This window comes from Caretta caretta, chromosome 2, assembly GCF_965140235.1.
Source record: "Caretta caretta isolate rCarCar2 chromosome 2, rCarCar1.hap1, whole genome shotgun sequence".
NCBI classification, from domain to species: Eukaryota; Metazoa; Chordata; order Testudines; family Cheloniidae; genus Caretta; species Caretta caretta.
Genome location: NC_134207.1, coordinates 113,139,603 through 113,162,472, shown reverse-complemented (window position 1 = coordinate 113,162,472; position 22,870 = coordinate 113,139,603). Strand labels below are relative to the sequence as shown.

Below are 22,870 nucleotides of genomic sequence, written 5' to 3'. Positions count from 1 at the left end.
GCAATACAAGCACTGCCTTCCAGGCCTCTGCAGGCCTCACTCCCTCTGAGCAGGTTGGCACACACCAACAGCCAAGCCCTTTCTGAGCATTCCCTGTTTTGTCCAGCCCCGTATTCATTAAACACTCAGAGAAATACCAGAATATAGAGAACACTCACACTCAGAAAACACACACAGAGAAAACAAATGTACACATAAGGCATACACCAGCTTGTAAGATTCAGCTCAAGACCCGCACTTTGCTTAACATCAGTGCACTGAGATATATTTATAGTGAAAACAAGAATAAGTTTATTATCAAATAGTAGATATTCAGGAGATAGTGAGTAAGGATACTGGAAACATGGTTACATATGAAACAATATCATAACACACTTTCTAGAGACAGATTAACCTCCTTTCTAAAGATTTTCAACACTTTCAACCAAGGCTGGCTGAGATCCCATTTTCATGAATATAAACACATCGTCCATTTACTTCCTAGGTACAAGATGAAGCGGTATCTTCTTTGTCTTCTAGATATATCAGCAAAGTTCATGGTCTTTACTCACAGACAGGATAACCTCCCATAGATTGTCTTTTTTCCTGTGTGACCTTTCCCTGTTTGCTTCACATCTCTTCATTAATATTTGACTTCATATGTAAATGGGCAGCCATTGTGTTAGTTTACAATGCTTAATTTACATCCTGACACAGAGACACACACATTTCTTACCTCCCGTTTGGAGGAAAACCTGTTTTTCACCTTTGCTGGTGACAAACATCTTGATACAGACTTAAAAAACATATTTTCAGTGTGTGTGTATATACATAACTTCTTCATACATTTCACTAGGATAGTAATGACCAGTGTGACACTGGCTTTAACTTGAGACCTCACATGACATTCTTTGAAGAAGCAAAATGTACATACTAGAATCAGGATATGCCCATAAACTTATCAACTGGCATTATGAGATTCTTGGGTCACAGGACCCCACTCCTAAAATGATTATACATTTTGGAGTTACTGTGACAATTAGTTTTTTCATACGATATTCCAGAAACTTCTTTAGGACACTTGCAATGCCCTGGGTTTTCATTTTATTTATCAAAATGTATTTTATGTCTGATTTTGTTTTTTAGAAGTACAAAATATTTGTTTTGATGTATTGCTATACCAAGTAGAATTTGCTCTGTGTTTACCAGCAACAAACAGTCCAATAGAATGAGTACTCAGTGCGATTGAATAGCGTTTGGAATGAAGAGAAAAGCTGGATGAGCATAGATGGCATCTAAGCTATTCTTTTATTCAACGTGAATATTAATCACACTTGTCCAGTGTATCAGATAAACTCATTCAAAACACTAAGCTGGTGGAAAATTTACCACATTCAGTAATAGACACATGTTGCTGCAGAGTGAGAATCTGTCAGCATCTTCTTATCTGTAATATAAACTATCTTGCGACCCTAAAATATATTGCCACAAAAATGGCTCAGTTTTTTATTTTAAAAGTTCAGTCACCTAACCCATGCCACACACTGACACGTAACCGACTTGAGAGAACAACATTCCCCAGTGCCCACGCTCTTTCCTGAAATATAACCGAGGGGAGAAGTTGGCCACTAGTATTTATGGACAAAGTTGTCTGAGACAGATATTTCTTTTCACTTTTCCTAAGAGTGTAACTGTTTGACTGACTTAACTGTTTACCGAAGAAAATTCATTTTTCAGAATACTCTGAGGACCAGCATTACCATTCACATAATAAAATTACCATTATTGTACAATTACCTGCCCAGTCAAGGTGCAGGTCCATTCTGTAGTAAGAAACTGGTATATCAGAGTGCTTAAATACTGCAGTGATGGATGCTATACAATTCCTAAAATAGGTAGGTAGTGTAACAGAGATTAATGATCAGAAAGACTTTCCAGTCAGCAAAGAAAGATTGATTGTAAGTGGCTTCATTTGCAAAAGATGTATCCAATAGTGGGATTAGTGGAAAAGGTGAAAGCTCCTAAATGGCCTTTTGAGAGCTACACAATTTTCTTTTCCGTGCTGGGAGAGAGTTGTAACAAAGAGAAGTTCAAATGTTCCCCAGATCAGCTAAGGAATACCTTTACAGGATGACCTTCTTCCTGCCTTGCCATTTAAAATATCTCATGACTTCTGATTGAGCAACAATATCTGATGACTTCTGATGGCTTTAAAAAATAACACACAGCAGTAAGCTTTGCTTGTTTATTTCCCTCCCCTTTAACATGTGTTTCAAGCCATTTCGCATGACGTAAGCTTCTTAAAATATTCCCCCTACTTAAAATAAATGTGTCAAAGTTACCATAAATCAACATATGGTCAAAAGGCTTTCCCAGCAACAGGGGAAAAATCAGGGGTTAAAAAATTTTAAAGGAGTCAGTCTCGAACCTTATTATTGTCACATTGAGAAAGACCAGTGCATCTGAAAAGTTGGTGATATCTGGCCTGCCTCCACAAAGGGCAAAAATATGATATTTACAATATTAACTGGATCAGAAAGGATTCTTGTTTATCTCTGGCTCCCCAACTACAAGTCATTAAGTCTGAAAAGACCCTGCGATCTCTTAAAAATTGGTTTTGTGACCATAATATTATCAAGTTTGGAAAAGTTCTTGTTTACAGTTTTTATTTTTTCATACAACACTCAGGAATCGGAGTACAACAGTGATTAGCAAAAATGAAATTAAATAAAGTATTAGCCCTGCTTTTGTGTTGTGCTAATTTGCTCCTAGAGTCTAAGGAATGTTTACAGTCTCTAGCTCATCATAAACCTTCATGGTCCAGATCCAAACAGCCCAAGAGAATGTCCGGAACAGAACATGTAGCTCCAGAAAGGCCTTGCATATCGAGGCAGCATGGTCGTGGGGATAGGGCACAGGCTTGGTAATCAGGAAACCTCAGTTCTCTTCCAGGCTCTGCCGCTGACTTATTGTGTGACTTCTGGAAAATCACTTCAGTTCTCTATGCCTCAGTTCCTTATATGTCAATTGGGGCTGATGATACTTACCTTCATTTGTAAAATGCTTTGAGAGCCAAGGATAAAAAGCCCTAAATAAGAGGTAAGTAGTATTATTACTGCGGGCAGGGGACCCAATCCTGCTTTCATTAAGGTCAACAGAAAAGCTCCCATGACTTCAGTACAAGATTATGCCCATTCATCTTACGTGTGTTAGAGTTTTCTGTTGCTTTGAATGTAGGGAGATATATATTTTCTTTTGCTGCACTACATATTAAATATTTCTAAAAATGTAGTCCATTTTACATTTTCTATTAAGTTATTTAAGCCCATCGCAGGGCTTTTAAAGATGAAATATTAAGTGCTAGAGAAACTGAAAGGAGCAGAATTTGGATTCATATAGCAGCTAGATTCATCCTCACAGTAAGTGTGTGTGTGTAGCTTCTTGTTACTCATGCACTTGGGCAAGGGTCTGTCACAATCCAGCCCTAAGCATCCGAACTTCTTAAAATGATTGAAATGTACCATTAGACGAATGAAATACAGTGCATTTGACTATGTGGTGCGGGGGAATTAATTAATAAAATACTCTTACTTCTGGCAGTAATAGCTCTTGATTTGGCTCTACAATAGGAGCAATATGGATCTGCTCTGCTCAGGATTCTAAAAGAATTTTCTCTTTATTAGCTACCAGCTGATTTAATATTCATTGCGATAAAGTGAATCTCTATGCTGTATCTCTAACAAAAAAAAAATCAATTCAAAGAGATGAATCTGACCAATTTAGTTGGAAAAAATCTTCAACATGTCTTAGAATCATAGAATATAAGGGTTGGAAGGGACCCCAGAAGGTCATCTAGTCCAACCCCCTGCTCAAAGCAGGACCAATTCCCAGTTAAATCATCCCAGCCAGGGCTTTGTCAAGCCTGACCTTAAAAACCTCTAAGGAAGGAGATTCTACCACCTCCCTAGGTAACGCATTCCAGTGTTTCACTACCCTCTTAGTGAAAAAGTTTTTCCTAATATCCAATCTAAACCTCCCCCACTGTAACTTGAGACCATTACTCCTCGTTCTGTCTTCTGCATGTGCTACATGAAATTTCTTGTCATGTAAAACAGCACAGTTGTTCAAGGTACAGTAATTTAGGACTCTTGGTATTTAAACTCTAGATCCATTCCTATTATAACATCATTTTACTGAAATTTAAAAAATGCAGAATAGTACAACTGAAAAATATCAAATATAATTCTTAGCTTCTGTCTTACCTTTCGGCCTTTATAATAATTAGTAATGCCAGACAAGAATCTCTTACCCTTATTAGTAGTTGTGGAGCAAAGCTTGAAAATGTGAATCCTAAAGGTTCACAAACCACAAGGCAAATAAAAAGAAGCCAACGTATTATTTTTAGTCTCATGACTTTAAGCCAATCTCATAGTGTTTTGGGGCTTGACTAATTTAAAACAAAAAACAAAAAAAAAAAGCTTGGGGTTGACAACACTTCCGGTATATCTACCCAGCAACTGGGAAGGTGTTCCCCATCCTGAATCAACAGACACGCGCTAGCTCTGCTTGAGCTAGCACGCTAAAAATAACCGCATAGCCAAGGGTAGCCCAGGAGGTGGCTCAGGCTAGCCACCCAACTATATACCCTGGAGGTTGGGTGTGACTGTATTCAGGTAGCTAGTCAAAGCCACTGCCCATGATGCTATGTGACACTGCTATTTTTTTTAGCACACTAGCTCCAGCAGTGTTTGGAAGCACCCTCCAGCTGCTGTGTAGACATACCCTGAGTTCTCTCCAACCTTGTCCACACTGCAGCAGTTAGTTTGGGTTAGTACATTCCAGTTACAGCATCCAGGTTACCCGAGTTCGAGTGAGAGCAGAGAGTGGTCGCACTGTGAAACAATGCTGGAGCTACACAGTGACTGGATTAGCATCTGATGAGTTGTAACCTGAGATGCTGCATCCCCACAGCTATCTGGTCATCCTAGATCCTTCCCATCTTGGATTCCAAGTTAGAATAATTCCCTGCACCTCCACCAAGCAGTACAGCATATCTTTTACTGTGAATTGTGTATGGCCATAAGGTAGGCCAGAGTTAGTGATATCTCTGTGTATTAAAGAAAAAGGCATTGTAGTTTGTTATCGCTGATGAGATGAAACTCTGTTATGGATGGATAAAATCATCTAAGAGTTTCTGGCATAACTACAGAGTTTGCAGAGTTTGGGTGCATTAACTGTGCTTTTCCACACTTTCAAATGTTTGTGTTTCTTTTAAAGGCAATCTGTAAAGAGCATTTTTTTTATTGGACTTGAACCCTTCTTTTATTATGCATACGGAAGGAATGAAAGGTTGTTTTGTTTTTGACATTCAAGAATGTCAGCAGTGTGATGGAATAATTTTTCTATTTTATTACTAATCTGAACTCAACTGAGGTGGTGCTTGTGTTAGGCTGAGGAATGATTTTCAGAGCTGAATCTAAATAAACCCAAAACAAGCTGCTAAACAGCCTTGAACCTCCAGGGCTTGCTGTTTGGGAAATATCTGGATCCCTTGATTACAATCCCTTGGTTACAATTTTCTGTTTGTTTATTTCCTAGCAAAAATGTATCCAGCTTTCAAAGGCAGCTGCCGGACAGTTCCCTTTGCACACTCCTCCTCTTCCTCCATGGGATGAGATGATTCACCCCCCTTGCACAAAGGAGCTTTGTCTTGTGTGAGGTTTGAGTGGGAAGAAATTGCAGCCCCTCTGCATCTGCTACTTCAGCCTCTGGGCCAGAATAGCATCCGCTGCCCCTGTGCACTGGGGAGCAAGTGGGTTACTGCTAAATATATGACAGCTTTCAGAGTAACAGCCGTGTTAGTCTGTATTCGCAAAAATAAAAGGAGTACTTGTGGCACCTTAGAGACTAACCAATTTATTTGAGCATAAGCTACAGCTCACGAAAGCTTATGCTCAAATAAATTGGTTAGTCTCTAAGGTGCCACAAGTACTCCTTTTCTTTTTGCTAAATATATGCAGCTGCAGCTTCAGTTGAACTTCCCCCACCCTGGGTCCATAGGCCTTCACCACACCAGCTTATTCGGGATCAGTACAGAGATCTGTCTTCAGGGATCCCTCTGTGTGACCAATCCACTCACACCTCCCCCAGGGAGGGCTACAGCAATATTTCCATGCAGGGGGCCTTGTGCAGACCCTCCATACATAAGTGAATTTTCTGATTTCTCTTAAATTAAATGAGTCTCCAACTCAATTGTACATTTAGGGCTTGTTCCTGCATTCACAGAAGTCAATGGCAAAGCTCCGATTGACTTTATTAGTGCAGGACCTGGGCCTTAACAAGGTGCGACAAGTGTGAGGGAAAATTCCTGGCCTTACCAAGTCAGTTGTCTATTGACAGATGCATGTGATTCAGCAGTCACTTAAATGGCATTTGATGTATTTCTCTTAAAAACCACAGCAATGCCCAACCTAACAACTAATTGGTGTTCTGTCAAAACTGACAAATTACTATTTTTGTCACTTGTGGTTTTTATTTTTATGCATAAAACGTTAGGAAAGCAAACAGCCAGGAACATGAAAGATAAATAGTTTCCTAATCAGTGAAGAAACCTGGGGCTGGTGTAAATTTCAGTGAAGCTGTGCCAAGTTATACGAACAGAGAATCAGGCCCAATATATTTATTCTGGGAGCCTGGAGTCAGTCTGACAATTTTTATAATTAGAATTGCCTGCTACTGCACACTGCGTTACCTTCTGCGGTCATTCTGGCCAGGCAGCACACTGTACGTCCAACAAAGAGCCACTCCTAAGGTCAGACAAACTGTGCAGACCCACCTAGGTGTTCTGCTGCCCCAGCCAAACTGAACAGATTCCACTCCTAACTATGGGTTGCTACCCAGGCAAGACCAGATTTGCTCCTAATTTGTGCTGCTCGAGGTACTCCTGGGTTCTGTTTGTTACATAGTTTGCCCTACTCTGTATGTTCTAGCAATACACTGAAGCAAATTTCACGACAGAGAATGGCGGTAGGAGGGCATGTGCACTAACTGAAAACACAGAAGTGCGCAGGAAGACTGAGCTGACTAGCTATATAAGCTACTCGGGTTTTAAAAAGCAATCACATGCTGTAGTACCACTCCAACAGCTTTAAGAAGGACAATAATTCTTCTCTAAACACTGCCACTGTTAAAATCCACTCACCGGATTCACCCTGTGTTTATGATGGCAAAAACCCCGGTCGCAGGTCACTAGTGGTAGCATATTTGCCAGAGATGGAGACTGCAGCAGTGCCCAATCACCATGTTGTCTCTCCTGCCAGAAGATGTAGCGGGGGTGAGTGCAGACCAAAAGTGCTGGGAAGTGGGTGGACCTGCTGGCCAAGGGAGTGAGCTACTTCAGTTTTGGGTGTGCAAAAAATGAAGAGCATGGTCCCTAGTGGATTAGGGACTCTTACCAGAATACTTACATCAAAATGGTTTAATGTAACCTTATATAGCTCAAGGGCTTGAGTATGAGCATTTCTGCAGGGACTGAAAACTGGCTGAAGGATTATGGAGAAAGGATAAATGCCAAAAGGAAATGTTTCAGGCAGCTATCCAATAAGGAGCCACAGGGATTATTAGTGTTGTGTCCAAAGGCATTTACTGTTTCATTCATGAGCCTCGAGAGGCAATGAATAGCATATCTGTTAAAACGGTAAAATGGTGCTCAGCCCCTGCACGGATGTGCTGGGGGTCAAAGGTGGAAGGAGCCTCCCTCTTACTTGTGTCTGGCCCCTGCATGTGTACACGATGACAGTGCTCACACTGAGAAGTGCAAAGTCTGTGAGAGGCTAGCGATGCTGGTGGTGTCTGCCCCTCAAAAGGGTGTGAAGAAGCAGAACCGTAGCCTCACCTCCCTTCTGCACTGGCCAGAAGAGCTGGTAGGGTACAGAGAATGGACTTCCTCAATGGTACCACAACAACCACAGCCTTCCTGTACTCTCTGGAGCTCCAGGTGGCATTATGCCTTCCCGAGGCTAAGTGCCCTGCCTGCAGGGCTGTGTCTCGAACACTTCAGACCATCAAGCTGCAGAAGACATTAACTTGGGAGGTTTTGCAGACACCAATGAGGAAAGAGAAACCATACAAGGGGATCTAGAGAGGTGAGCTATGTGGGCAGGAAATAAAATTAGTCTGAAGCTGGTAAAGTGCATCTGGAGGAAAAAAAGTGAGCAATACACAACCAATGGCAGGTAGCTATTTGGAAAACAATAATACTTACCAAAAAAACAACCAAGGATGGTGGTGGACAACTGGATGTAAGTGTGCAATGCTGAACAAAAAAAAGAGCCCATGCAGTTTTGGGCTGCATATACAAAAGGCATCACATGAAGGAGCTGGGAACTGTATGCTGCCTGTGGACCCTCTTTATATGGCATTAATGAGACCACAGGCATCACACAGTTCTAGGCTTATTCATACCTGAAACATACTGACAATCAGGAAGGAATGCAGAGAACCTGGGTGGAAGGGGGAATAAGGGCCTAATGATGCAAGGTGCTGAGTGCCTCTTATTAGGGGCGCAGCACTCTCAACTCTCATTCACTTCAACCTCCACACTTTTTACCAGATTGTGCCCTGAGGGCCTAGAAAGATTTAAGAAAGAAGAAAAAATAATTGGACCAAATTCTACTTCTAGTTACAAAGGTGCAGCCTTGCTGAAGTCAACCAAATGAGTAAAATGACAGCAGATCTTGACCTAAAATGTTTAGTTTGGCTGAGCAATGACTGAAGAGGAAGGGATGTATTTAGAAAATAGGTGGTCCATGGGTGGTATATCTAGGAGCAATCAATAATGGAATGACAATCAACAAAGAGAAATTCTACATAAGTAATAGGAAAAATCTCCTACTTGAGGCAATAGTCTCTCATGAGATGCAGTGGCCATCCTATCACTGGGGTAATTTAAAAATAGGATAGTTCCCATGCTGCCTCCACGATGTTCTGTCCTGAACCAAATCTGGCGGGTTACTGGATTAGATGCCGATGACCAACAGGTTTCTGTTGAGACTATCCAGCTATTATGTTTTAGGTCTTCCGAGGGGTCTTTTCTATCCTGCTTTCATTAGATAAAATTGAAAATAATTCTCTCAGGGGAAGCTGGTGGATATTAGGAGCAAATGACCACACCACCTTAGAGAACGTTGGGTGACTGTCCAAGAGAGTGGGACCTGTTTAGTTGGAAGATGGGTTTCTTCAATTGACTTGAATTTGGACCATTTGATGTTTTTGAACGTTTCTGAGATGCTAGCTTCATCTGAATGGTGCTCAACTTCTTTTCAGTCTGGACAAAACAGACTGGAAAAAAACTTAAGAATATGATGCTGCAAACAATCCTGCACTTGCAGGAACGAACTGGTTGAAAACATTCATCTCTAATTTCTATAGATTAAATTTCGATGTATTTACTCAGTCTCTACTCAGGCAAATTCCCACTGACTTTAACGAAAGTCATGTCTGAGTAAAGGGCCATTTAAAACCTCAGGTTTTGCTCCTACACTCTAACTTCCACTCTATCTTCCCTAGTTTTTGTGGGATTTTGAGGACAGGTTATTGTGATTTATTTTTTTCTAGGTGAGCCCTTCCCATTCCCCACCCTCAAATTGGTTATAGCATTTGCACATTAAAGGCAGGTATTTATCCGGAATGTTTGTCTACAGAATGTTAATATCAGACCAGCTGGGGATTGGCAGACATACGCACCATTTATAGTCTGAACTGCATCTGTCATCTGAATTTGGTTGTGATAATCTCTTATGATCAGTTTCTTACATTTCTAGCTGTGCCTATTTGTATGGACACTAAATTTTTGAATGTAAAGGGCTTTACCTCAGAAGTGCTGTGGTGTAATTTTAAATGAATTGACTTAATGGCAAGATGTGCATTATTACATCATGAAAAAAGCCCCTCTGTCTCCCACAACATATCTGAGGAATAAACTTTAATATGAGAGGTTCCTGATAAACTGGGCTACAACATTTCAGTCCAGTACCATCTGCAGCAATGTGTTTGGCACAGATCTAAAGCTGATACTGCTTATACTTATAATAATTCATGGGGAAACTTATCTTATTAATGATCCCCTTTGTGGGAACAGTGGTACAAATAGAAGATCAAACTGACAAAGCAGTTTTTTAAGATATTTAAACTCTTGAAGTGAAAAGAAACAGTTACTGAAGAAGCAGTGGCATAAAATTTATCATTCATAGAATATTTACTCCTATGACTTTGAATGGTACTATTCTGGAACAAGAATGCATTTTTTGAAGATCACAAGTAAAAACTTATATTGTTAAAAAGATAGTTACTCAAGGAAACAAATAACTTTAAAAATGCCACAAAATAATATTCTGTTTGATTCAGAATTAGATTTGGAATAGAATATGTGGAATAGGAAATTCAGTTCAAAACTGTTTCACAATGTTTTGATATTTTAATTTTTTGAACAGCTCAAAAAGCATATAAATTAAAATGCCTTTTAAAATAATTTCTCACAGAACACAACACACTTACACCTCTTTGGCTCTCTCTTCACCCCTTTCCAATCCCATGTATAAATAATTTATGGTAGATAGGTTTACATTTTTAACATTTTAAAATGTAGCATCAGAAAATTACTTCCAATAAGTGGATGAATGTAAGAATTGTAGAATTAGTTTGTATCCAGCAGCCACTAGTTGGGACACAAACATTAATATCAAATGATAGTTTTGTCATGTGATCTTTTCCACTGAACCTACAAATATAGAACATGACCATAAAAAGTAAGGAGAACATGCACTCTGCTAAGTAATTTATTGCAGTTGATGCAGGATTGGTATGCCATCTGGAACAGTTATTTTCACATATACAGATGATAAATGCTGTTCACCACAAGCTCCAAGATGAAAAAATGTAGAAGCTAATAATAAGAAACAAATCTGAACAAAACCAAGCTAAATGAGTTTTAGCTAAATGGAAGAGCATTTGATAGTAACTCACTGACTACAGATATTAAAGAACTAAATTAATTAGTCACCTCAGCATTTGAATAAAAGGAGAAGAGAAAAAAATCCTGACTTCTACAAATTATGTATTTCTATTTTCTGACCTCAAAGTTATAATATTATTACCTCAACAGCCATCTTTCTAATGCTGATTGCCTAATTCATTAGTTTCTTTAGCAAAGACAGCTGAGCTAATTTGTTTTTTCAGGGTTTTCTCTCTTTAGTTTTTTTTCTTAAAAAGTCACCATGTGCGACATCCCAACACCACAGGAAGTCAGTAAATCCTCTCAGTCTCCACACCGCTGTCTCTGAATATCTACAAAGCTACTATGCCATAATTGCAACTCACTGGCTCATTCACAGCTTTACATTACTAAAGCAAACAGTCTAGACAGCTGAATGACAGAATTACTCCCTTTTCTCTTGCATTTACAGATATGCTGTTATCTTCATTTGCTTTTCTCTGCCCTGTGCATTCCGATACACTAATGATTAGCTTTCCTGTTTGGATTCCACACTGACTTTGTAGCTTTAGGCTATAAATACAAGCAGACCCAGATTACATCACATTGATATAGTCATGGGGGGGGTCTCCCCTTCCTTCCCTCTCTTGGGATATTCTATGCTCACCAATTTTCATATGTGGTGCAGAAAATAATCTGCAAACTCATTAATCTGTGTGGAATTAGTAACACAGGCTTTTTTTTCTACTACTGACATGTAGGTGTGAAAAGACAGAGTGGTACCTGGAACTGCACGCTCTGCAATGGAAAATACTATTCAAGCTGCTGCCATGCAAACTACATTTTGCACGGAATAAGTAGCCATCTGCAGCATTCGGGTCTGCCCACAGAATAGCTGAGTGTAAAGCTATGCAAAGAACTGGGTCTGAAAAAAAGTTAGAATGAGCAGCAATATCCTTTTTTATGGAGGCCCACCAAAATAAATGTGTGTATCAGCAATGCTGCCTAATGCTCTTGATATTAAAAGGAACAAATGCACTTGGCTTGGTCTCACTCACAAGCAATCGGAAAATAAACCTTATGACATTTTTAACTTTCCAATAGTGTTCACCTACACACTATGACTATGTGGACCTCTGTCTATAGCTATAACATTCCAGCCTTGATCCTCTAAGTCAGGGGTCTCAAACACGAGGCCTGTGGGGTTATTTGCTGCGGCCCGCCAAGCTCCCCCACCCCCCGCCACCGGAGTTATTTCCTGTGGCCCCAAGCTCCCCACCCCCGCCACCCCCCCAGCATGCCACGTCCCCGCTCCTCTGCCTACCTCCAGGTGCTTCCTGCCGCCAAACAGCTCTTTGGTGGTGCTTAGCACTTTTCAGGAGGGGGGGGCAGGGAGCCGCATGCTCAGGGGAGGAGGCGGAGAAGGGCAGACAGGGGCAGGGATTTGGGGAAGGGGTTGGAATAGGGGCAGGGAGGGGGCGGAGTTGGGGAGGGGACTTTAGGGAAGGGGTTGGAATGGGAGCGGGGAAGGGGTGGGAAGAGGCTGGGCAGGAACTCATGGAAGGGGTGGAATGGGGGTGGGGCTGGGGCTGGGGGCAGAGGCGGGGGCTTTTGTATCTTTATATTAAAAGGTGTCAGTGGTGCGGCCCTCAGGCCAATGTACTAGTTCTCATGTGGCCCTCGTGGTGATCTGAGTTTGAGATCCCTGCTGTAAGTCCTAACAAGGTAAACAAAATTGTCATACCAGCCAAAGCGCAAGTAAAATTATGCCCCAAGTTGCCAAGTTTTGTGATTTTATTGCAAGTTCTGCAATATGTAGTGTGTTTCTTAAAGCCCCACCTCCTGGAAAGCAGTGATTTACATGAGAATCTTAGTTTACTTTTTTTTTTTTTAATTGAAAGTTTCTAGCCCTCATGGTTGCTGAGAAAAGCCTGAAAATGTGATTCAATTCTGCCAAAAGCTTAGAAACAAGAAGACAAACAAAAAGAACCCCAAAATGCGTTCTTTTTTAAAACCAATCATGAACTTCTGGGCAGGCCTGACTCCCTATTTTTGGGTGTGGCAATACTGCACACCTAGTGCTTAATTTATCGTGACCCAGGAACCTCTTGATGTCAATTGGCAGAGGGCAAAGGGGGTTCATAGAGTTTTACAGGGCTCTCCTGAATCAGTTATATGGATAATAATGTGCCAAAGAATGTCATGTAAGGTCTCTACTGAAAGCCTGTCTCACTCTGCTCCTCACAATCACTGCAAAATATATGTACAAATAATATGGAAGGGATAATGTGCATATATACTGAAAACTGAATTCTTAAGGTATGTAAGACAGGTCACGAGACGGTGATAAACAGCTTCTGTTCAGACAAGGGATAGGAGACACTTATCTCCCTGGCTGACCATTGTGTGTCTTAAAATGGAAGTTAGTCATTAATGGAGGCCATTAATGACTGTTCCCTGGAGCAGCTAGTCCTGGAACCCACAAGGGGAGAGGCAATTCTTGATTTCGTCCTAAGTGGCGCACAGGATCTGGTCCAATAGGTGAATATGGCTGAACCACTCAGGAACAGCAACCATAATGTAATTAAATGTAACGCCCTTGTAGGGGAGGAAATTCCAAAGAAACCCACCACAGTAGCATTTAACTTCAAAAGGAGAACTACACAAAAATGAGGAAGCTACACAAAAATGCAGGCCATGGACAGACTATGCACAGGGACTCTTAATTCCCTGCATGCCCCATGAAGGAGGATTTGAGGGTGGGCCCATGGAGAGACCGGGATATTTGATACAGACAGATCAAAGCTAATGTATTACAGAATCTGTAATAGAGGCTCCACAGGGCTGCTCCAAGCCCTAGCTTCAAATTGTGAAGAAGGATTCAAATAACTCCCCTTTAAAAAAAATAATCATTCTGACAGAGAAATGTTTCCTTCTTCTCCTCGTAATACTACCTCCTTGAAGTATTTTCCTCCCAAAATTAGTGTAATCTGGGCCTCAGGCAGGGCACGAGTCAGCCCTGGGCCAATACTAATGTTTCTATACATAAAAAGTGTTGTGGCTTTCAAGTCTGTTACCTAGTGTCCCTGCAGGACTAGAAATGGAAGTTTTATTCCATGGGAAACAGGAGATTTCTGGCTTCCCAATGAGATACACAGCACTCACTTCCAGCCCCAGAAGGTCCCGTTAGTATTGTGACACTTTTAGGCATGGAAAAACTGTTTTAGGGCATTTGGGGGATTTTATGGCTTACTCTGATCCCTGTGCAATAGAACTTTCAGCTACTAAGGTACCTTGCTTTACAGGTAGAGAGGACTGCAACAATTCGTCCTAGGAAAAAAGTTCTAAAACTCTCTAATATATTTTTTAAATGTTCTGCCATATGTGTGACAAAGCATAAATAATAGTGTGTTTATATCAGTGCTCATTTGAGAGTAGCCACATGACCCACTTCTAGCTTTGCCATTGGTACTGCGCCCATCCCAAACTCATGTCAGTACAGCATTTATACCACACCATCACATATTCCCTCTAAATAAAGAGCAGTGAATGCATGAGAGCTTGAGTACTGCCATTTATACATACACAGACATTCTAACACGTTGCCTCCCAAAATGTTATACTGATTTCCTTACCTCTTGAGGTTCTTGATATTGAGACACTAACAACAAGAAGGCTCTCTGTGCTTGGAAAGCAGCACGTACCATTTCTGCCTATAAGAAGAGGAGCAAAACAAATTAAACTTTAATCTTGGAAGGAAAATGATTGTTAATAGTAACATTAACCTCATCTTTTTAGCATTAACAATTATTCTGTTCCTTCTTTATGCCCTAGTTCCCCCCTACAGCCTTCACTCTTCTAGTTGGTACCGCCAAGTCAAGTGTTATGACTTAATTCTCTCTTTCTGCTTCTAGTCTAACTCCCTGCAGCAGTACAGAGTGGCCACAAGACAATGGAGGTAGGGGAGTCCAGCAGCTTACAGGTGGTGCTCAGCTACTGGTAGCAATGGGTCCTCTGTGTTTTTGAACATGCACAAACAAGCACAAAACTTGACATGGGCTAGAATGTACCATCTAATCCTCATTCAACTGCAGATCAGGAGAATCCAATTCAGGCGTAGAGGATACAGTTCAAACAAGCATATCTGTGGTTTCTCCTAGCCAGAGGTGGGCAAATTTTTTGGCCTGAGGGCCACATCTGGGTATAGAAATTGTATGGCAGGCCATGAATGCTCACAAAATTGGGGGTTGGGGTGCAGAAAGGGCTGAGGGCTCCAGCTGGGGGTGCGGGCTCTGGGGTGGGGGGCAGAAATCAGTAGTCAGGATGCAGGAGGGGGCTCCAGGTTGGGGTGTGGGGGAAGGGGCTCCGGGTTGGGGTGTGGGGGAGGGGGCCCCGGGCTGGGGCTGAGGGGTTTGGAATGTGGGAGGGGGCTCTGGGCTGGGGCTTCGGGGGCGGGGTGAGCGCTCCGGCTGCGGCTCTGGGCTGGGGATGAAGGGTTTGGGATGCAGGAGGGTGCTCCAGGCTGGGACCAAGGAGTTCAGAGGGCGGGAGGGGGATCAGGGCTGGGGCAGGGGGTTGGGGCACAGGAAGAGGTCGGGGTATAGGCTCTGGGTAGCGCTTACCTCAAGCAGCTCCTGGAAACAGCGGCATGTTTGGCCGCAGTTCCCGGCCAATGGGAGCTGCAGACCTAGCACTTGGGGCGGGAGCAGTGTGCAGAGCCCCTGGGCTTCCCCTACGTGTAGGAGCTGGTGGGGGGACATGCCGCTGCTTCCGGGAGTTGCGCGGCGTCATGGCACACGCGGAACAGGGAAGCCCCCAATCCTGCTCCCCGGCGGGAACTCAAGGGCTGGTTTAAAAGGTCTGACAGGCTGGACATGGCCCACGGGCCATAGTTTGTCCACCCCATCCTATGCTGTCTCTCATGCTTGGGAGGAGCACCCATAAACATTCGCAAAGCTATTTCGTTATCCACCTTCAAAACCCTCCTTAAACTCTCCTTTACCATCAAGCCTACAAAAAGCTTGACAACAGCTAGGCTGTTGGTGTGCTGAAACCATTGTGTATAATGCTGACTAATACTTGTCTCACTGTTTCCTTGTACTCTCCTGTTGGTCTGTCTGCATACATCTGATGTCTCTTCTCTTATACTTAGGCCTTGTCTACACTACGAAATTAGGTCGAATTTATAGAAGTCGGTTTTGTATAAAGCGTTTTTATACAGTCGATTGTGTGTGTCCCCACACAAATGCTCTAAGTGCATGTAATCGGCGGAGTGTGTCCACAGTACCGAGGCAACCGTCGACTTCTGGAGCGCTGCACTGTGGGTAGCTATCCCACAGTTCCCTCAGTCTCCGCCGCCCATTTGAATTCTGGGTAGAAATCCCAGTGCCTGATGGGGCTAAAACATTGTTGCGGGTGGTTCTGGGTACATATCGCCAGGCCCCCCTTCCCTCCCTCCCTCCCTCCGTGAAAGCAAGGGCAGACAATCGTTTTGAGCCTTTTTTCTTGAGTTATCTGTGCAGACGCCATACCACGGCAAGCATAGAGCCCGCTCAGCTAACTGTCACCGTATGTCTCCTGGGTGCTGGCAGACACGGTACTGCACTGCTACACAGCAGCAGTTTATTGCCTTTTGGCAGCAGACAGTGCAGTATGACTGTAGCCGTCGTCAACATAGTCCAGGGTGCTCTTTTAACCGACCTCGATGAGGTCAGGGGCGCCTGGGCAAACATGGGAGTGACTCAGCCAGGTCATTTCCCTTTAAAGTTTTGTCTCAGGGCGATTCAGTCCTACCAGCAGTGCACTATCTTCTAATCTGCAGCCAGCAGAAGACGATGGCCAGCAGTCATACTGCACCGTCTTCTGCCGAGCACCCAGGTGATGACGATGGCTAGCGGTTGCACTGCACAGTCTGCTGCCAGCAAGATGTACAAAGATAGATGAAGTGGATCAAAACAAGAAATAGACCAGATTTGTTTTGTATTCATTTTCTCCTCCCTCCCTCCGTGAAATCAACGGCCTGCTAAACCCAGTTTTGAGTTCTATCCTTGAGGTTTTGAGTTCTATCCTTGAGGGGGCCATTCTGTTTCTCGCAAAGCCACCGCCTTTGTTGATTTTAATTCCCTGTAAGCCAACCCTGTAAGCCATGTTGTCAGTCGCCCTTCCCTCCGCCAGAGCAACGGCAAACAATCGTTTCGCGCCCTTTTCCCTGGATTGCCCAAGCAGGAGCAGACGCCATAGCACAGCAAGCATGGAGCCCATTCAGCTCACCACAGCAGTTATGACCATTGTAAACACCTCGCGCATTATCGTGCAGTGTATGCAGAACCAGCACCTGAAAAACCAGGCGAGGAGGTGACGGCAGCGCGGTGATGAGGACATGAACACACTTTTCTCTAAAACTGCATTCCCCCACAATTTGGAGATCATGGTGTTAATGGGGCAGGCTCATGCCGTGGAATGCTGATTCTGGGCCTGGGAAACAAGCACAGAGTGGTGGGACCACATAGTGTTGCAGGTCTGGAATGATTCCCAGTGGCTCCGAAACTTTCGCATGCGTAAGGACACTTTCATGGAACTTTGTGACTTACTTTCTCCTGCCCTGAAGCACAAGAATACCAAGATGAGAGCAGCCCTCACAGTTCACAAGCGAGTGGCAATAGCCCTGTGGAAGCTTGCAACGCCAGACAGCTACCGGTCAGTCGGGAATCAATTTGGAGTGGGCAAATCTACTGAGGGGGTTGCTGTGAGGCAAGTAGCCAACGCAATCACTGAGCTGCTGCTATCAAAGGTAGTGACTCTGGGAAATGTGCAGGTCATACTAGATGGCTTTGCTGCAATGGGATTCCCTAACTGTGGTGGGGCTATAGATGGATCACATATCCCTATCTTGGGACCGGACCACCAGGGCAGCCAGTACATACACCACAAGGGGTACTTTTCAACGGTGCTGCAAGCACTGGTGGATCACAAGGGACGTTTCACCAACATCAGCGTGGAATGGCCGGGAAAGGTTCATGACGCTTGCGTCTTCAGGAACTCTGGTCTGTTTAAACGGCTGCAGGAAAGGATTTACTTCCCAGACCAGAAAATAACTGTTGGGGATATTGAAATGCCAATAGTTATCCTTGAGGACCCAGCTTACCCCTTAATGCCCTGGCTCATGAAGTCATACACAGGCACCCTGGACAGTAGTCAGGAGCTGTTCAACTATAGGCTGAGCAAGTGCAGAATGGTGGCAGAGTGTGCATTTGGACGTTCCAAGGGTTGCTGGCGCAGTTTACTGACTCGCTCAGACCTCAACAAAACCAATATCCCATTGTTATTGCTGCTTGTTGTGTGCTCCACAATCTCTGTGAGAGTAAGGGAGAGACGTTTATGGCGGGGTGGCAGGTTGATGCACATCGCCTGGCCGCTGAATACGCACAGCCAGACACCAAGGCGGTTACAAGAGCACAGCAGGAAGCGGTGCGCATCAGAGAAGCTTTGAAAACCAGTTTCATGACTGGCCAGGGTACTGTGTGACACTTCTGTTTGTTTCTCCTTGATGAAAACCCGCCCCCTTGGTTGACTCTAATTCCCTGTAAGTCACCCGCACTCCCGCCTTCGATCACAGCTTGCTTGCAAAGGAAATAAAGTCACTATCGTTTAAAAAACATGTATTCTTTATTAACTGATTATAAAAATAGGGAGATAACTCACAAGGTAGCCCGGGTGGGGTGTGGGAGGAGGGTAGGAGGGAAGGAAAAAGCCACTTTAAAACTTGTTGAATGCCAGCCTTCTGTTTCTTGGGCTGTCAACTGGGGTGGAGTGGTTGGGTGCCCGGAGCTTCCCACCCCGCATTCTTGGGCGTCTGGGTGAGGAGGCTATGGAACTTGGGGAGGAGGGAAGGCAGTTAAGCAGGGGCTGCAGTGGCAGTCTGTGATCCTGCTGCCGTTCCTGAACCTCCACCAGACGCCTGAGCATGTCCGTTTGACCCCGCAGTATCCCCAGCGTTTCCTCATGCCTCCTCTGATCTTCCTGCCGCCACCTCTCCTCATGTTCATCAGCCACCATCCTGTACTCTGCTATTGTGTCCCTCCACACAGCTCTGTCAGTGCTGGATGACTGCATGAGCTCAGAGAACATGTCATCGTGTGTGCGTTTTTTTCGCTGCCTTATCTGAGATAGCCTCTGGGATGGAGGAGGGAGGCTTGAAACATCTGTAGCTGCTGGAGGAAGAAAAGGGGGTGAAGTATTTAAAAAGATACATTTTACAGAACAATGGCTATACTCTTTCACGGTGAACAACACTATTCACATTACATAGCACATGTGATTTTGGTACAAGGTCGCATTTTGCATCTTATATTGAGTGCCTGCAGCTTTGGTGTTAGAGATCACACATGCAGGGCCGGGCAACAGAATTTGGCTTGCAGGCGGCTATGGTAAGCCATAGTCTTTTGGCTTCTGCAACCTTCATAACAGCAGACCCCTCCTTTCCCATACCAAGCAAAGCCCGTTGACTTGGCCATTTACTGCTGCAGTTTTCCTGTTAATGTGCAGCAGCAGAAACCAAACTAACCCCCTCCCCACATCCAATTCTCTGGGATGATCGTTTTTCCCCTCCCACCACTGCCTGGCTGGTATCAGGGAAGATCCCTGCTAGCCAAACGCGAACAGCTCAGCGCCAATGGCCCCCCCTCCCACCGCGTGGCTAACTGCGGGGAGGATTTATTTTTAGCCACAGGCAAACAGCTCAGTAGGAACAGCCACCTCTGAATGTCCCCTTAATCAAATTCCCCTATTTCAACCAGGTTACCATGAACAATATCACTCTCCTGAGGATAACACAGAGAGATAAAGAACGGATGTTGCTTGAATGCCATACGCTGGGACCATACGCTGCCAGGCTTTGTCATGCAATGATACCAGATTACTTGCTACTAGCATGGCATGGTAAAGTGTCCTACCATGGAGGACGGAATAAGGCTGCTGTCCCCAGAAACCTTCTGCAAAGGCTTTTAGAGTACCTCCAGGAGAGCTTCATGGAGATGTCCCTGGAAGATTTCCACTCTATCCCCAGACACGTTAACAGATTTTTCCAGTAATAATACTGGCCACGAATGCATCCCAAGTCCTCAGGACTACTTAATCATTATAAAACGCTTGCTTTTATAACATGTATTATATTTTAAAAGGTACACTCACCAGAGGTCCCTTCTCCAGCTTCGTTGGGTTGGGAAGGTATTTCAGTCAGGGTGATAAAAAGATCCTGGCTGTTGGGGAAAACTGTGTGTTGTGTGCTCTCCTCAAGCTCGTCCTCCTCCTCATCTTCCCCATCTGCAAAATCCTCAGCCATGGCAGAGAGTATCCCATTCTCGGAGTCCATGGACAGGGGTGGGATAGTGGTGGCAGCCCCCCCTAGAATTGCATTCAGCTCAGTGTAGAAGCGGCATGTCTAGGGCTCTGTCCCGGAGCGCCCGTTTGATTCTTTGGTTTTCTGGTACGCTTGTCTGAGCTCCTTAAGTTTCACGCGGCACTATGCTGCATCCCTGATGTAGCCTCTGTCCCTCATGGCCTCTGAGATTTTTTGAAATATTTTGGCATTTCGTCTTTTGGAACGTAGTTCTGATAGCACAGATTCCTCTTGCCATACAGTGATCAGATCCAGTACCTCCTGTTCGGTCCATGCTGGAGCTCGTTTTCGATTCTGGGACTGCATGGTCACCTGTGCTGATGAGCTCGCCTGGCCAAACAGGAAATGAGATTCAAAAGTTCCCGGGGCTTTTCCTGTACACCTGGCCAGTGCATCCGAGTTCAGAGTGCTGTCCAGAGCAGTCACAATGGTGCACTGTGGGATAGCTCCCGGAGGCCAATACCTTTGAATTGCATCAACACTAACCCTAATTCGAAACGGCGATGTTGATTTCAGCGCTAATCCCCTCATTGGGGAGGAGTACAGAAATCAGTTTTAAGAGCCCTTTATGTCAAAAAAATGGCTTCGTTGTGTGGACGGGTGCAGGGTTAATTCAGATTTAATGCTGCTAAATCCAACATAAACTCGTAGTGTAGACCAGGCCTTAGATTGTAAGCTCTCCGTATGGCACCTAGCACAACAGGGTCTTGGTTTCTGAACTCGGTTCTTAGGTACAATGATAATACAATTGAGTAATAATATCAATAAATGGAAAAACAGGATGACTATGTTAGATTAACCTAATAACTGTACTTTCAAATGGGAATGTACATATTGGTCCTTTTGTTTTTCCCCAATGTCTTTCCTTTATTTATCTGTCCCTCCCATCTAAAAATAAAACAAGGAAATTAACTGTAAAAGCCCATGTGAATATAACTTTTGATTGAGATTTTAAATATACATGAGTCAGGAAATTCAAAGTTATAGCAAGAGTAAACCAGACACATTGCACACATGAATGTTACCTTTAATATCATATCTAGTAACATCAGATACTATGTGAGTCAATTCATGTCTGTGGGGTAATGTTGCTGATTTCAGAGTGATTACTGTATGCCAGGAATTAATCTGGCTTTAGATACTTCAGGCTGCTGTGGGCACCAGAATGCTCATGTTCCTGGCATGAGTATTTAAATCTTGACCAAAAGGTTGTATTGACATAGCCTTTGCAATTAATAGAAAGTATAATTTTATAAGGCCTTTTATTATCACTGTTTACTTCCTTCTCCCAGCAATAATATTTAAAGATGGTCCTACTTGAGTTCTACTGCATATCCCTGTTTATGGAAGTGTGTTGATTTCATTCCACTATGTTTCTGCAAAGTAACACAAATGCTTCTTCACAGTGAGACTGCAGTATCACTGGCTGTAATCTACCACCGCACTTCCTTTTTTAACCACCTCACAGACTTGGAACTCTACTTTACACATTTCATTGTCACCTACCTGAGGAGCCCTGCAAATCCGTGGATATCCACTTTACATCCGCAGACCATGTTTGCAGCTCACGGATTGGATGCAGACACACATTTTGTATCCGCGCAGGGCTCTACCTTCCTGGTTCTAACTAACTAGTTATTTACCTAAACAGATACATTTATTTTTACAGAGAGCTGGTCCTTGAATAGGACTCTTTATTGAATGGGCAGCCAGTATAGTGACCGTGAGCACAGGGGTGATGTGTTTACAGTGACTTTTGTGGCTGAGCAGATGGGCTGCTGCATTTTGTATCAGCTGAAGCTTTTTAAGATTTATTTGGCTTCCTTCCCAGATATGAAATGAAGTAATGAAGTCTGCAAGTCATAAATGCCTGGGTAAACATGGCTAGATCTGTGTCCTACCGGATGGGGCACAACTTCCGGCTATCAGTGGGTGCCAATGGATATATTTTGCAGCCATGGCTCTCCGGGCATACAAAATCTTTGGGAGTCCTTTTAGTCGGTTCAAGGCTGTGCACAGATTTCACAATTAGTGGGCAGGTGCCTTCAGTTGAGGTGTATGTTACAGACGAAGCGAACTATGAAGCCAATTTCTTTCTTATGGAAGTCTATAGCGCTTCCATTGACTACAATCAGATAAGGAGTGGGTCCTTCTGTACATTCTCAGTAACATTTATCAATACCCAGGTCTCGAGATAGTGAAACCTAGCTCACCGTGAACACCTCACCGCTTTGCTCCACTCACTATGCTGGCTGTACACTGAATAAAGAATCCAATTCAGGGACCAGCTCCCTGTAAAAAGAATGCTGTCTGTTTAAGCAGATAACATGTAGGTAACAATGAAATGTGTGAAACAGTCCCAACGGCTGTGAGGTGTTTAAAAAAGAAGAGCAATGGCATATTACAGACAGTGACACTGCATTTGTCCTACAAAAGGTCTCTGCAGAATTCTGGCTAGATTGCTGTACAGGCACATATCCATAGAACCAGATGTTCGAAAAAGC

At 43.6% G+C, this 22,870-nt stretch overlaps 2 protein-coding genes across 3 annotated transcripts in view; both read right to left on the bottom strand.

Moving 5' to 3' along the window:
- Positions 1 to 22,870, bottom strand: part of CAP2 (cyclase associated actin cytoskeleton regulatory protein 2) — an 88,011-nt gene that overhangs the window by 31,507 nt on the left and 33,634 nt on the right. The window contains exon 4 of the mRNA XM_048839898.2: positions 14,605 to 14,682. Coding sequence (XP_048695855.2) covers positions 14,605 to 14,682 — 78 coding nt within the window. The remainder of the gene's footprint in view (positions 1 to 14,604; positions 14,683 to 22,870) is intronic.
- Positions 18,616 to 21,809, bottom strand: LOC142070811 (uncharacterized). Of its 2 annotated transcripts, none has more exons than XM_075124772.1 (2): positions 20,159 to 21,809; positions 18,616 to 19,179 (listed from the first exon to the last, which is right to left on the bottom strand). In XM_075124772.1, exons 1-2 carry the CDS (start codon positions 20,337 to 20,339, stop codon positions 18,725 to 18,727), a joined length of 636 nt encoding a protein of 211 aa, XP_074980873.1. In that variant the 5' UTR covers positions 20,340 to 21,809; the 3' UTR covers positions 18,616 to 18,724. The 2 variants fall into 2 exon arrangements, with proteins under 2 accessions (XP_074980873.1, XP_074980875.1); XM_075124774.1 differs by having other exon boundaries at positions 18,616 to 19,176.